The 15999-nt window shown below is 33.7% G+C and overlaps 2 protein-coding genes across 3 annotated transcripts in view; one reads left to right on the plus strand and one right to left on the minus strand.

The window, feature by feature from the left end:
* The window catches only part of LOC131152699 (uncharacterized), a 74306-nt gene extending 64904 nt beyond the window's left edge, over positions 1-9402 (plus strand). The window contains exons 7-9 of the mRNA XM_058104507.1: positions 3454-3519; positions 4004-4097; positions 9090-9402. Of these exons, the coding sequence (XP_057960490.1) occupies positions 3454-3519; positions 4004-4097; positions 9090-9200 (271 nt within the window). The 3' untranslated portion in view covers positions 9201-9402. The remainder of the gene's footprint in view (positions 1-3453; positions 3520-4003; positions 4098-9089) is intronic.
* Positions 9403-9959: 557 nt separating this feature from the next.
* Positions 9960-15999, minus strand: part of LOC131152702 (uncharacterized) — a 6467-nt gene continuing 427 nt past the window's right edge. The window contains exons 2-7 of one of the 2 annotated variants that reach the window (XM_058104510.1): positions 14197-14277; positions 13670-13707; positions 12865-12950; positions 11131-11190; positions 10849-10957; positions 9960-10455 (exon numbers count right to left, since the gene is read on the minus strand). In XM_058104510.1, the coding sequence (XP_057960493.1) occupies positions 10314-10455; positions 10849-10957; positions 11131-11190; positions 12865-12950; positions 13670-13707; positions 14197-14277 (516 nt within the window). In that variant the 3' untranslated portion in view covers positions 9960-10313. Of the gene's footprint in view, positions 10456-10848; positions 10958-11106; positions 11191-12864; positions 12951-13669; positions 13708-14196; positions 14278-15999 lie in introns of both variants that reach the window. The other variant, XM_058104509.1, reaches the window with a different exon arrangement.

Genomic DNA, 15999 nt, shown 5'->3' on the forward strand with positions numbered 1-15999 from the left:
TTTAATATTCCCCCGCACATGCAGCCCAATTGCACATGGAAAGATAAATAAACGATAAATAACACCCATTACAAGTAGCTAGCATAAAACTTTTTCAGATCTTATTATCATGAATTCTTACACTATTCACCTAGGTCAAGGGAATAGATCGGGTCAATATAAGAGGGAGAGGATAAATAAGTTAACACTAGAAACTAAGATTAAATTAGCAACTTGAGATATAGGAACTCTTACGGGAAAAAGTATGGAAATAGTGGAAATGATATTTAGGAGGAAAATTAACTTAATCTGCTTTCAAGAGACGAAATAGGTAGGAGAGAGCTAGAGAAATTGAAAAATTAGGATTTAAACTTTGGTACACTAGTATAGAGAAACGTAAAAACGGAGTGGGTATTATTAATATTACAGATAAAGACCTAAAAGATAGCACAATAGATGTTAAAATAATAGGGGATATGATCATTAAAATCAGGATAACTTTAAGCTTGGAGATAATGAACGTCATTAGTGCGTATGCTCCCCAAATAGGATTAGCAGAAAATTTTAAAAGATAATTTTGAGAAGATATGAATAGTATTTTACAAGGGATACCTATGTCTGAAAGGACATTCATAGGAGCTGATTTGAATGGTCACATTGGAAAGGATAATATAGGATATGAGAGGATACATGGAGGTCACAGATATGGAGATAAAAATGAGGCCGGTGATACAATATTTTGCAATGTATCATGGTTATATTGAATACTTGCTTTATAAAAAGAGAAGAACACTTAATAACCTTCAAAAGTGGATATAATAAAAGCCAAATAAATTTCTTCTTAACTAAGAATGGGGATCCTATATCTTGCAAGTTGTAAAGTTATTCTAGGTGAAAGTTTGGCTACACAGCATAAATTCTTAGTATTAGATATACATATTAAAAAATGGATGAGAAGAAGTAGCATAAATCAATGCAAGAGAACTAGATGGTAGAGTTTGAAGGAAGATAATATAGTAAAATTTAAAGATAAAATTAACAAAGAGTGTGATTGGACAGTAGGGGATAAGGTTGATGCAAATACTTTTTGAAATAAAATGAAAAACTCTATCATAAGGATAACAAAAGAGGTTTTAGATGAGTCCAAAGGAAGATACTTGGATTGTAAAAAAAATTGGTGGTGGGATCAGTTAAGACAAAGAAATTGGTATAAAGTATGAAAAAATTGTAGAAATATAAAAAAACTAGAAAAATATAAAGAAGCAAGAAAAAAATGCAAAAAAGACTACTAGTGAAGCTAAACATAGAGCTTATGATACTTTATATACTAAACTAGATACAAAAAAAAAAAAAAGAGAAAAAGACATTTATAAACTTGTTAGAGATAGAGAAAGAAAAAACAAAGATTTTAGGTGATGTAAAATGTATAAAGGACAAGAATGATGATGTCTTAATTAGCGAAGAAAACATAAAAGAGGTGGTGGAGATACTTTGATAAGTTGTTTAATGAAAATCAAAATGAAAGATTAAACTTAGAACTGACAAATGAGGAGAAGACTAAAAATAGAAGATTGATTTGCAAAATTAGAGTCCTTGAAGTTGAGATGACATTTAAAAGATGAAAAGTGGGAAAGCTATAAGACCAGATAAAATACCATTTGAAGTTTGGAAATGTTTAGGGGATAAAGGAATTATTTGGTTAGCTAATCTATTCAACATTATTATAAAAACCAAGAAAATGTCAGAAGAATGGAGGAAAAGTACTTTAGTACCTGTGTACAAAAACAAAAGCGATATTCAAAACTGTAATAACTATCGTGGAATTAAAATTATGAGTAATAACTATCGTGCAATTACAATTTTGAGTCATACGATGAAATTATGGGAAAGGGTAATTGAACATAGAATAAGATTAGAAACAAAGATTTCAGAAAATCAATTTGGTTTTATGCTTGGGAGATCAACAACAGAAGCTATTTATCTTTTAAGAAGTTTAATGGAAAAGTTTAAGGAAAAGAAAAGGGACTTGCATATGGTTTCTATTGACCTAGAGAAAGCTTATGATAGAATACCTAGGGAAGTTTTTTGGTGGGTCGTAAAAAAGAAGGGAGTTTGTAGTAGATATACGGAGGTCATTAAGGATATGCATGATAGAGTAGTGACTAGCGTTAGGATTGTAGGAGGTGAATCTAGAGATTTTTAAATCACAATAGGGGTACATCAAGGTTCTACCTTGAGTCCTTATCTTTTTACTAAAGAAAATAATGTACTAACTAAGAATATCCAAAAAAGAGATCTCTTAGTGTATGTTGTTTGTAGATGATATCGTGTTGATTGATGATACTAGGAGCGTAGTGAAATCTAAGTTAGAACTTTGGAAAGCCACATTAGAGTCTAAAGGATTCAAGATAAGTAGGAATAAGACAGAATATATGAAATGTAATTTCAGTAATGTAAGGAATAGCAATAGAGAGAAGATTAAACTTAATAATCAAGAGATTAATAGCACCGATAGATTTAGATATCTTGGTTCTATTATGCAAGCTGAAGGGGAAATTGAAGAAGATGTGGTACATAGAATTAAAACAGATTGGGTAAAATAGAGGAGTGCATTAGGTGTGTTTTGTGATCGTAGAATACCCTTAAAATTAAAAGCAAAGTTTTATAAGATAGCTATAAGGCCAGTATGCTTTATGGTTCAAAATGTTGGACAGGTAAGAAACAACATATACAAAAAATAAAAGTTGTTGAGATGCGAATGTTAAAGTGGATGAGTGGTTTACCATTAAAAGATAAAGTAAAAAATGAACATATACATAATAATTTAGGCATAGCACCGGTTGGAAACAAGATAAGGGAAGGACAACTTAGATGGTTTGGGTATTTGAAATGTAGGCCTAGCGGAGCACCTGTAATGAGGAGTTAGTTATTTTGTCTGGCATGAAAAGGGGTAGGGGTAGGCCTTAAAATAACTTGGAATAAGGTAGTGAGGAAGGATTTAATAGCCTTTAATCTAATAGAGGAAAATGCTCTTGATCGGGTGAATTGCTAGAAAAGGATTCATGTAGCCGCCCTCTACCTAGTGGGACTTAAGGCTTCTTGTTGTTCTTTTAGCTATTATTCCATTTTTGAAGTTCCTTTTTTAGTGATACTCATTTTATGAGCAGGTTATAAAATTTATGAACTATGATTATCAGGTCTGTTCAATTTCTGTTTATATTGGGACTTGTTACTCATATGGGTTAAAGGAACTTGAATTTTACATTTGTATTGTTTGGAAGAAATTCTCTACATGAATATTAGGTTTTATGGTTGATGTGGTCCATGATGGCAAAGAGTGGAAACTCTGTTTTTCTTTGTATATATGACAGACAATTTTGATTCTGGTAACTTTTTCTCTCTTCAGAGATTTCCAATTGTATAGGTGAATTATTTAATGATCTGACAGTAGCTCTTGTCTGTTGTTATGTGCAGTACATTCACAACAGTTTACTCAATGAGACCATTGCAGTCTGGTGCTGTATTTAGATGTTATCCTGGGTAAGTGCTGACAAAAATTTTATCCTCACGCAGTTCCTTGTAGATCTCTTTCCTATAACAAGCCATAAGTTCCTCCAAAATTGACCTAGAGTGAGATCATTTTGGCCCAGTTTCTCTGTCTGACCCTTGTAAGAGAGATGCTTTTAAATGGTTTTCTCACTTAAATTATAATTTAGCTTGGTAAAGTCATGATATGCTGCATGATTTGTGTACGTGTTTATATGGCAGATATATTGCACATTTATTGTGCACAGATATACGTCTTGCTTCATGCTGAAGTCTGACTGCACCTAAACTTAGCTTCAGATCCAAATTTAAGCCTGGATGCACCCCAACCAGTTGACCTAACTCAGTCCATCAAAATTTGAGCAAGCACAAACCTGTCAGAAATTGGCCTACATATCTTTGGCTATAATTTCTGACAGGTGGTTGAACCCATTATATGATGCTCCAACTCATATTCTCTGTTTTTATTATTTTCCAGACTCTGGAAGGTGTTCTATGACGATAAGGATAGGCCAAATCGATATTTGCTTGCCAAAGAACTAATAAGTCGCCCTGATGCAGAAGATCTTGAGGTCTGTTACTGGCTTGCTGCTAAAATTTTAAAATTTATCCATTGCAAAGTACTAGGAGGTTGTTGTAGAGATGAATTTATATCCATGCATGCTGAAAATTTTTCGAAATCATATATTCAATACAATTCTGATAATCTAATGATACAACAGCCAAGAAAACAACTTACAGTGATACTAAGCTAAAATTACCTAGAAGACAAAATAAATACCGTTATGAAAAAAAATGATGTTTTCACTGAAGTACTCTCTCCCTAACTCAAGATGCAAAGGGTGACGGCATCAAGAGTTTGTCAAGTAGGAACCAGAAGCAATTTTATAGGACTTGGTGAAGAAATATGCTAACTGGAAAGAGTAAGAGAGTAAAGATTAAAATGTTGATGAACAAAATGGTAAATTGGTAGCTAATCTTAATGTGCTCAGTGTGCTCATGGAAAACAGAATTGTGAGCAATCTGAATGGCACTACTGCTGTCATGGTATAATGGAGTAGAAGATGATAAAGAGACACCCATATCAGAAATAAGCCAATCAAGCTAAAAAATTTCAGTGGTATATAAAGTATACAACTCCGCTTGTGATGCACTTAATACCCTAATTTTTTCACACACAGTTAGTCCCAAGCTCGGGTAAAGGAGGAGGGTTGTGTTAGGTAGTTGATAGCCAGCGTAAAATTTGTTAGGTCACTATGATATGAATTCTTACTGAATATTTGCTGGGGCATCCCCTACGTGCAACGCGTCGCACTTGTACCACCCAGGTGTAGCAAAAAGTGGGCGAGGGTAGGCTAGGTCGTCGCCCCAAAGCAACGCGCCATGTCGGCACCTGAGTACAGTGTCAAATATGCAAGGGTTTCTGCATCATTCTGGATGTGGGCAGGTAAAGAAGCTAGTTCAGGAAACTAGGATTAGATTAACAGCTTGAAATATAGGGACACTTATAGGTAGAAGCATGGAAATTGTGGAAACAATGATTAGAGGAAAAATTAATATAATTTGCCTTCAAGAAACTAAGTGAGTGGGGGAGAAAGTTAGAGATATTGATAAATTAGGATTTAAACTTTGGTACACTGGAAAAGAAAACATAAGAATGAAGTAGGAACTATTGTAGACAAAAACTTAAAAGATAACGTTGTTGATGTAAACAGAGTAGGAGATAGAATTATAAAAACCAAGATAGTATTAGGCCAAGAGATAATAAATATCATTAGTGCTTATGCTCCTCAAGTAAGCTTAGTAGAAAATCTTAAGAGATAATTTTGGGAAGATATGGATAATATTATATAAGGCATAACAAGGACTGAGAAAATATTCATAGGAGGAGATCTGAATGGAGACGTTGGAAGGAATAATATAGGTTATAAGAAGATACATAGATGATATGGATATGAAGACAAAAATAAGCCTGGGGAGATGATCTTAGACTTCGCTGTGTCATATGATTTTATTACAATGAATACTTGTTTTAAGAAGAGTGAATAACACTTAATAACCTTTAAAAGTGGACAAAATAGAAGTCAAATAGATTTTTTTTTGAACTAGGAGGTTAGATCGTTTATCATGCAAGGATTATGAAGTTATTTTAGGTGAAATTCTAACCACACAACATAGAGTCTTAGTGTTAGATATATGTATTAAAAAATGGAAGAAAAAAGATAAAATAAACTAGTGTAAGAAAACTAGGTGGTGAAACCTAAAGGGAGAAAATATAATAAAATGATCAAAGATGGGGATTGGACTATAGAGGATGAGATAGATACAAATACTCTTTGGAGTAGATTAGCTAGTTCTATTAAAAAGATAGCAAAAGAGATTTTAGGTGAATCAAGGGGAAGATTCTCGAATAGCAAAGAAAGTTGGTGGTGTTATAAAGATGTCCAAAATTTCGTAAAGACAAAAAGAATTTGGTATAAAATGTGACAAAAATGTTGAAACATGGATACCTTTGAAAAGTATAAAGAGATAAGAAAAATGCTAAAAAGGTCATTAGTGAAGCTAATCACAGATCATTTAATAGTTTGTATGATAGATTAGATACCAAAAAAGGGGAAAGAGGTATATTTAAACTTACTAAAGTTAGAGAAAGGAAGAGTAAGGACTTAGGAAATGTAACATGTATAAAAAGTTAAGATGATATTGTCTTATTGAGGACGAAGACATAAAAGATAGATGACGAAGTTACTTTAACTAGAAGGCTTAAACTTAGGATTGACAAATGAGGAAAAGACTAAAAATATGAGATTTATTCACAAAATTAGAGTTAATGAAGTTAAGTTTGCATTAAAAAAGATGAAAAATGAAAAACTATAGGACTGAATAACATCCCAATTGAAGTTTGGAAATGCTTAGGTGATAACGGAATTATATGATTAACTAACTTATTTAATACAATTATAAAAACTAAGAAAATGCTAGATGAATGAAGGAAAAACACTTTACTACCTATATACAAAAATAAAGGGAATATTCAAAATTGTAATAACTATCGTGAAATTAAACTTATGACTCATACGATGAAATTGTGGGAAAGGGCAGTTGAACAAGATTAAGGCTAGAAACGAAAGTCTCTAAAAATCAATTTGATTTTATGCCTAGGAGATTTACCACAGAAGCTATATATCTTTTAAGAAGATTAATGGAAAAGTTTAGGGAAAAGAAGAGGGACTTGCATATGGTATTTATTCACTTAGAGAAACATATGATAGAGTACCTAAGGAAATTCTATGGTGGGTTTTAGTAAAAAAAAAAAAAAGGGTGTATGTAGTAGGTATACTGATGTCATTAAGGATATGTATGATGGAGTAATGACTAGTATAAGTACTATAGATAGAGAAACTAAAGAATTTCCAATCACCATAGGTATACATAAAGGATCTACTTTGAGCCCTTATCTTTTTGCTTTAGTTATGCAAGTTGAAGGAGAAATTGAAGATGATGTAATACATAGAGTTAACGCAAGTTGGGTAAAATGGACAAGTGCTTCAAGTGTGTTTTGTGATTGTAGAATATCCTTAAAATTAAAAGGAAAGTTTTATAGGACGGTTATAAGACCAGCTATGCTATATGGATCAGAATGTTGGGCGATGAAGAAAAAGAATTCCAAAAAGTAAAAGTTGCCGAAATGAGAATGCTTAGATAGATGAGTGATACAACACTGAAAGATAAATTAAGAAATGAACATATTCGCGGTAAGTTAGGTGTAACTCTTATAAAAAATAAGATAAGGGAGGGATGACTCAGATGATTTGGACGGTTGCAACGTAGGCCACATAGTGCGCCAGTGAGGAAGAGTGAGTTAGTTACTGTGGGGGACAGTAAAAGGGGTAGGGATAGACCTAAAATAATTTGGAATGAGATAGTAAGGATTTAATAACCTTGAATTTGTCAAAAGAAATGGTTCATGATGACATAAATTGGCGGAAAATGATTCATATAGCCAGCCCCACCTAGTGGGACTTAAGGCTTGGTTTTGTTGTTGTTGTTGTTGTATATAAAGTATACACCATTGCAACGTACTGGGCTTCAGCCATAGAACAAAGAGTAACAGGTTGTTTCTTACTCTTCCACACAAATAAAAGAATCAACCGACACCAACAACAAAAGCCATTGGTAGATTTATATGATCATAAATATCCCCAGCCCAACTAGCATCAGCGTAGCCATAAAGTCCTGTCGAAGGCATGATAAGCTGGGAAAATTTGTGTCATTTGTAATGCAAGACGCAAAGTAATGCAGCCCAATTGGCAATGCTCGTTCAAGGTACGGAAATAGGCTAACTAATGGCATGAATTGCATAGGCTATATTTGGATGAGTAATAGCAAGATAAATCAACACCCAACAAACTCATGGTAAAAGGTAGTATGATCATCCAAAGGAGCACCATCAAAAGGAGAAAGTTTGGCATGCAGATCCATAAGAGTCTCAACTTGTAACCAGTTAAGTCTGACACACAAAAGAATCCCGTTGGCATACTGACATTGAGTCAAAAAGATATATAACAAAAGAAGCAACTTCATTATCCAAGAAGTAAAGGAGAGGACCTAAGCTTTTCATCTCAAGCTTATGCCATAGCTTAACTTCCTCAATTTTGGCAGTATAGGGGAAGGATGATTATCATATCATCCACATAGAATAAGAGAAAAACCAAGCCATTGAGAGGCAATGAATAAATAGAGCTGAGTCATGAGCACCAGGGAGAAAGCCAATTTGGATAACTACACAGAAGAAGTCATATCAAAGTCGAGGCGCTTGCTTAAGGCCGTAAAGAGCATGATTTGAAGTGCAAACATACCCAAATAGATGAGAGAAGCTGGGAGGAAGATGCATGTATACCTCCCGCTTAAAAAGGCATTCTTAACATCTGGCTGGCAGAAATGCTACTGATGCATTGCAGCAACAGACATCAGGTGCAAATAATAGTCTTCTTAGCAATAGGAGCAAATGCTTCTAATTAATACCATATTCCTGAGAAAATCCTTCAGCCACCACGTGAATCTCATAACACTCAAGAGCCATCAAAAGTGGTTCTAACCTCGTATACCCCTTTATATCCGGTCAAATTTTTACCCTAATGGAACTGAATCCTAGTTCTAGTTTTGTGTGATAAGTAGACAACTTATATTGCACTGCATATATCCAATTTTGATCTGTACAAAGAAACAGCCTCTTTGCGTAGAAGCAGGAGTAAGGCTGTGCATGCACTGTGATGATCCTCCTCCTACACTTGCAAAGGTGGGAGTGTTGTGGCCTGGAGACGAATATGGGTCTGAAAGCCACGAGAGGGGAAGGAAAAGAAAAGGAAGAAAAAATGCACAAGAGTATGAGCATTTGGTCATGTCTGGTGTTTTTGTACTTGCCAAAATTAAATTTTTTTAAAAAATGCACAGGCATATGCATTCACAACCACATGGGGTTGGTTATGATGATATCATTTGCATGTCAAGGATTCTTCATAGTGTTTTTCTTATATCTTTTTCAACTGCCAAAATTTCTGCAGATGATACTTGGGGTGGCAGACGACAACACAGAAAAGGGACCATCTTTGTTTAGTAAAGCAGCAGGCATCTTCTCCTCACTAAATAGATTCATGAATGTCATATCAAAATGATGTTCCTCTGCATCTGTATGATGAGTGGACTAAATCTCCAAATTTGGTCAAGTTCTTTTTTAAGGTCTGCTTACTCGAGTTGTGATTATTTGTCAAAAAAGCAACTTAAAACTTCCCATTGAAAAGTGTAAAAATATTGAAGTAGCTTAGTAGTTGTATTATCTATTTCCATTGAAAATGAAAATATTAATTTATTCTCTCTTTTCCATTCTGTTCCTGAGGTGCTTTCAGATAAACATTCACTTTAGTTTGGGTACAGCCCTTTACTCATCATAAGAGGAAGAAAATGAGAAGCAAACTAAACAAACAAAAATCAAAACAAATGCACATTCTGAAACATGCAGTACGTGGGAGTGTAGCTTTGGTCATTAGGAAAAATGACACAACTCTTGTTAAATAAGTCTTTCTTCCATTTTGCCAGTGTGGCTTGTCAGATATATTACTTGGTTGAAATTCAACACTTTTGAAAGTATCACAAGGTGTATGGTATGATTTCTTAGTTGACCAAAGCTTCTTATCTCACATTTTTGTCACCATTTACATTTTCAGTCAATTGTGACGTTGAAATCTTATCCTCGGGTCATAATCAGAAGAACTGTGAAGCCTCAGACCCAAGGGATCTGTTTGAGGTTGCACCTGGTGGATTTAAAACCTCTATTTCAATCAAATCAATCATGACTGGCCCAGCCATGAACAGAGAGGCCCAAAATACTCCTGCAGAAATCCAAATCAGCCGTACAGAGTGCACAAGGCTCCCACTACTAGAAATGGTCACTGTAGCAATCTTTAGTGATAAGATCTGTTCCAACAAGTCCTGCAGAACGAGGCTTCCTTTTAGCAATTACATTCATTTGTATTCACAAAACATCTCCCTCACAAAGGGGATGAACATAACAGCATGTCATTTTGAACAACAAATACAGCTTATTGGACGACTCAGGCTCTGTTAAATTTTAAAGATTCTTCATGCTTCTGCTCGGACCTTTCACCAATTCAGTCAATATTCCAAGGATGAACAGGAGTTTTGCTAGCAAGTTTCTGCATGATTCTTTTGTCTTAGAACTGCTGCTGTTAGTCCTCCATTGAACCATATCATCATTGCGAATCCAAATGTCAAAACCAATCAACATGTTGGGTTGAAGCCTTGGGCTGCTTCTTAGGCTTTTGGTACCGGTTGTTCTCAAATTTCCCTTTGGCAATAAGAGAATAAAGCAAGTCTGCTTCGGCTGAAGTATCATAAGGAGTGCTCAAGATGCTACAAGATCAAAATTAATTTATCAAGTCAAAGAAACTATTCACATTTAAAAATAATCAGTCAATTCCTAAAATATAACACATTATGCAGGCTCTAATAATGAAAGGGTTCTTCTCCCCCTTCTCTAAGGGAGATAGCAAACTGAGAAACTACAATTATGGTTATTCACACGAGGGACATACATAACTGGTTCAGTGTTGCTCTAAATCAATCACTGTTAAAGCTATGGATTATCGCATGGCATGTTACCCATTTGTAAAGCAGGACTTATGAGCATTCAAGGATTTGAACATATAAAGGTAAGTCCTTGATGATTAGGATGAGAGAGAGAGAGAGAGAGAGAGAGTCAAACAAAGGAACAAAAAATCATTCTACTGTCATATAGTCTTATACCTGTCAAGCAGCTCCTCCAGGATAATTCTCTGTGAAGGCGTGACATAATGGATACAACTTCTTGGGCACTGCCCAACTGCAAGCTGAACTTGGTAATCTTCACCATGTCCTAATTAGATGCACAGTCACTCCAAATTCTAAGTAACATGTTACAAGGAAATAAAAGTTAAAGATTCATTTTTCTCCCAGCCCTTCTAATAATAATAATAATAATAATAATAATAAACCACATAAGTATTTAAAAGGAAATGAATGGACCTTGAGAAGTTGCGCGTGCAGTACCAGTAGAAGATGCAAATGTGAAGGCATGGGGTGCTGTTTTTACGCATGAATATGGACATGCTGCAATATTTTAAGAAGTGAAGAAGGCATAAATAAATCTGTACCTTTTGCATGCATCATCGAAAGTTAAATAAATGCATTGCTTCAAATGGACACTATAAAATATGTATATGTGTGTGTGCGCGCACATGTATGTATGTGTGTAAGTGGATAGCACAGGTGACATTATGAAATGAGTTAAAATTCCTATGAAGTAATTATGACTCACACTACAGACTTGAGCACAAGCAAAGGTTTTGATGAATGTTTACAAGCTTTTCAAGATAATGTGGCGAAACTAAATAATTAAGTACCAAGCATCTGAAAAGTAAGATCTTCATTTTTTTTCTTTTAAAGATTTGCAGTTCTATATTTTTAGTGAGACTATTCACTAGTTAGGAAATGTGTGAAGGTTTATCACGATTACCTGTCATTCTTCTCAGCCGTGCCCATCTAATATAGATTGTAAAACCACTGAGAAATTAGGTAAGTAACTATCATGCTTGAGAGTTGAGAGTAATACAAGGATAACTCACAATTGGCAAATTACACGAACATAGATAATCCATTGAAATTCAGGTATACGAGAACACAATAGCCTGAGAGTTCTTCGTCCAGATGATAAAACTGAAAGGGATTCCTTTGCTGGGAAACGTGCATGTACATGCAGTACTCATCTAACATTATTAATGACCTTGCATAAGACATTTATGACTATGAAAAGCTGCACAGGTGTGTTATGATGAATACAAACCACCTTTCCCTGCATTTCATGGTTTGTTGGACAAGGATGAAACGAATTTGTATAGTTTTTTCTGCATTATTGTACAATACCAAATACTCGTCCCAAACTGGTGAAGCAGCATATTTGGCAGCGACAATGTTGCACAAGGATGAAGACTGGGTGAACACTCCAAGGCGGACTGCCTCTTTAAGTTCCCAACCTCCAACTATAGTGTATTGGTGTAGGACAGTAATAAACAGAATGGGGGAGAGAGAAAAGAGAGAAACCGAGAGAAGAAAAGAAGATGATGAAATAACATGGGAGAAGAGAAGAAAACAGCTGCCAGACATAACAGTGTTAGAAACAGAACAGAGAGAGAGAGCAGAAGGGGAGAAGAAGAAGGAAGAAGAAAAGAGGAGGAAGAAGAAAGAAGAACAAAGATAAGAGGGAGCGGCTGCTTGAGAGAGAGGGAGAGAAACCAGTTCGGAAAATCTGAATTCAAAAAAATTGAAAATTCAAAAATGATAACTGTCTCATATGACTAACAAACCAAGTAGTTATACCTACAACTAACTGAAACACAAAATTACATATAAAAAAAGAACCCCAACATAACAGGAAATTACACAACACAGACAAAAGTCTAATACAAGCATAGTTTCCTAAGTATAAATCTAAAATAAGTATGCCTAATAGGCGGCCTAAATGATGTAGGCGGTCCTCCTTTTTGTACTTAGGTTCAATGTTAAGGCAAATTGAGTTTCCAAGTTCTATTGCCTTTGCAATTTTTATTCAACTAATTATTTAAAAATCAACACAACTCCACAAGCATAAATTGAAAGTTTGAAACAAATAAGATAACCCCATGTTTGGAAAGTTGGAACTTGAGTCTTATTTGGACAAAATGTAGCACAAATTTGCATTGAGTTTTCTATAATGCACCCAAACACAAACCTAAGGGTGTTCGATACCTTTGCCAACACAGAGAACCTCATTAACGAAGATGTCAAATGCTTCACATTCTGGATCTTCAAAGGGATCTAAACATTCCTGACAACTGCATCTCCAACAATAAGCATGGGAAAATGAATCTTAGGGCCTTAGGCGATGAAGATAATAGAAGCATTATATAGTCAACAAGTCTTATCGAGTAAAAACTAAATTAGTAAGCATAATAAGGCAACTAGTATGATACCCAAAAAGAAAAATCTAAATAAATCTGCATTGGCATAACTTAATGCTGGATTCAAGACTCAAGATAAACATAAAAACAGTAATTAGTAAACATCAGATTGCAGCAATAAATTCAACATCAGGTAAACTCTCAGCCCAGGAATAATTCCAGTAAAGAGAGCAGAAAAAGAAAGACTCAGAAAGCACAGAATAATTTTCATTAGAAAGAACGAATGATTTTTACCACCATAGAATAATTATATAACCATTCAAGAGTTGTGGAGCAGGACAAATAATTTGTGACTTGAATAATTATAAAGTAATTTGACAATTTTTGAATTATACAGTTTCCAAAGATCTGGTAGTTTCCATAAGGATGCATAATAAGAAAACTAAACAAATGATAACACCATCTGCTTCCATTTGCTTAATAAGAAAACTAATAAACAAATGATAGCATCATCTGCATTAACAAAAGCGTAGTGCCAATGCAAAGCTTAGGAAAATGAGGGCATACTTGGGATCGATAATGATTATGGGAAAGCAGAAAAACATCTTTGGACACTTCCCCTATTATACTTAATCTCCAAGAGACACCCATACCTCTCAATTACATCTGATTTGTGGAAGTCGGATAACAACTGCACATATTATTAACCCAAGATAGTCACTACTTCATATCAAGGAACTAGCTACCACAAATAATATTGGAGATTTCAGAAATGACAGGTAAAGAAAATAGAAAGGAAGTAAAACTATCCATACTGTGACACAGTATCCAACTCCAACAGAACAAAAAATAATGCAAGGAATATATATAAGGCGCCAATTCATGACAAAATTCTACAACTATTACAACGGTCCCTAAGAAAAAAAAAAAATGGTCTATAGAAGCCGATATGTAACAAAAGAGTTCCAATTGTTTATTTATTTTCTTATCTCTTCCAGCATAAAAAAAACTCACAGCTTTTTCAAATATCAAACCTTTTTCTCAATGTCCCAATCAAACAATTTCATATAAATTCATATATGCTGTTTCCTTTTCTTTGTCCCTTTTTCCTTGAAAATTCTAATTACATAAATAATGAAAAATCAAGGAAAATAAATTGATTTTCACTTGTAATTAGTACCTCATAGGCTTGAATTACGCGACGAATCATTGTCTCCGAGTCTCCCCCATCTTTTCTTACATCAGGATGGAATTCCTTAACCTGTGACAACAACAAAAATTAAATAAATAAATAAAACAACCTAGTGATTGAGAAATTTAAATTATAATTAATTTGATCCCCTTTTTTTATTTAATTCCACTGGTTTCATTTTGAAAATCTGAAAATTTTCCCCATTCAATTTCAAACTAGAACCACAAGAAGTAGGTAAAAAAGGGAAAAAAAAAAAACTAGAAAGATCAACTGATTTAAATAATACAAACTTGCAAAGAGAATTAAACACCTAAATTAGATACAAAAATGAATCACAAGTAGAGGAAACAAAACTATAGCTAACATGGTTCCTTTAATAAAGTTATAATTAATTCACTTCTTTATTTTTAGTAAGTTCCACTACTTTTTTTTTGGGCAAAAGACATTCACATCACTTGAGGTATGACAAAAAGATAGAAACTTCCCCTAAGGTTTCAAAAATGTTACAAACTTCCCATGAGGTTTCAAGAATGTCACATACCTCCCCTGAGATTTGTCAAGAAGACATTAACCTCCCCTAAAAAAATTTATTTTTTTATAAAATACAAGGAAAAATTTGTATCTTTTTAGCAAACCTCGGGAGAAGTATGTGTTATTTTTGAAACCTCAGGAGAGGTCTATAACATTTTTGAAACTTCAGGGGGAGTTTCTATCTTTTTGCTAAACCTCAGGGCAAGTAAGTGTCTTTTGTCCTTTTATTTTTAAAAATTCATGCCATTTTAGTATCAAACTAGAACCACAAGAAAAAACAGAAAAGAAAGAAAAAACAAAAAAAAAAAAGGCAAAAACTATCAAATTGATAGCAAATAACGCAAAGTGAACTAAAAAAGTGAATTAGATAGAAAAAATGAATCAACAATTAAGCACAAGAAACAAAAGTGTAGTTAATATGGATCCCTTGTAATTAATTCAACTCCCTTTACTAAGTTCCACTAGTTTTACTTTAAGGCCACACTTTTTTTCCCTTTTCCAATTTCGAACTAAAACTATAAGAAGAAACAAAACCAGAAAAAAAAAAAAAAAAGGGGGCAAAAAAAAAAAAATTTTAAAAGTAAAACAAAACTACAAAAAAAAAAAACAAAAACAAAAACAAAAAAAAACAAGAACTATAACTAGAACAATTGAACTGATTTGAAATAAAGCAAATTGAACTAAAAGCATAAATGAGACACGAACATGAATTATCCAAAAAGTAAAGGAAACAATATTATAGCTAATATGGTTCCCTTACAATTAATTTGGTTCCCTTACTTTTACTAAATTCCACTAGTTTTACTTTACAAGGGCCGAACTTTTGGTTCTCTTTCAATTTCAAACTAGAACCACAACAGAAACAGAAAAAAACGAAAAAAAAAAAAGAAGAACAAAAACAAAACAAAACAAAAAAGAAAACAAAAAAAAGAAGAACAAAACTATGGAACTGATTTCAATAAAGCAAATTGAACTGAAAGCATAAATTAGATTAAAAAAAAAAGTATCCAACAGGTAGAATATACAAAATTACAGCAAATATAGTTCCCCTATGATTAATTTGGTTTCTTTCTTTTTACTAAATTCCACTAGTTTTACTTTAAGAAGGCCCAACTTTTTGTTCCTCTTCAATTCCAAACTAGAACCACAAAAGAAACAGAAAAAATTTAAAAACAAGAACAAAAACTATGGAATTGATTTTTTTTTTTATTTAAAAAAACGCAAAACTGAAAGCATAAATTAGATACAAAAAAATGAATC

The sequence above is a fragment of the Malania oleifera genome, chromosome 4 (genome assembly GCF_029873635.1).
Source record: "Malania oleifera isolate guangnan ecotype guangnan chromosome 4, ASM2987363v1, whole genome shotgun sequence".
NCBI classification, from domain to species: domain Eukaryota; kingdom Viridiplantae; phylum Streptophyta; class Magnoliopsida; order Santalales; family Ximeniaceae; genus Malania; species Malania oleifera.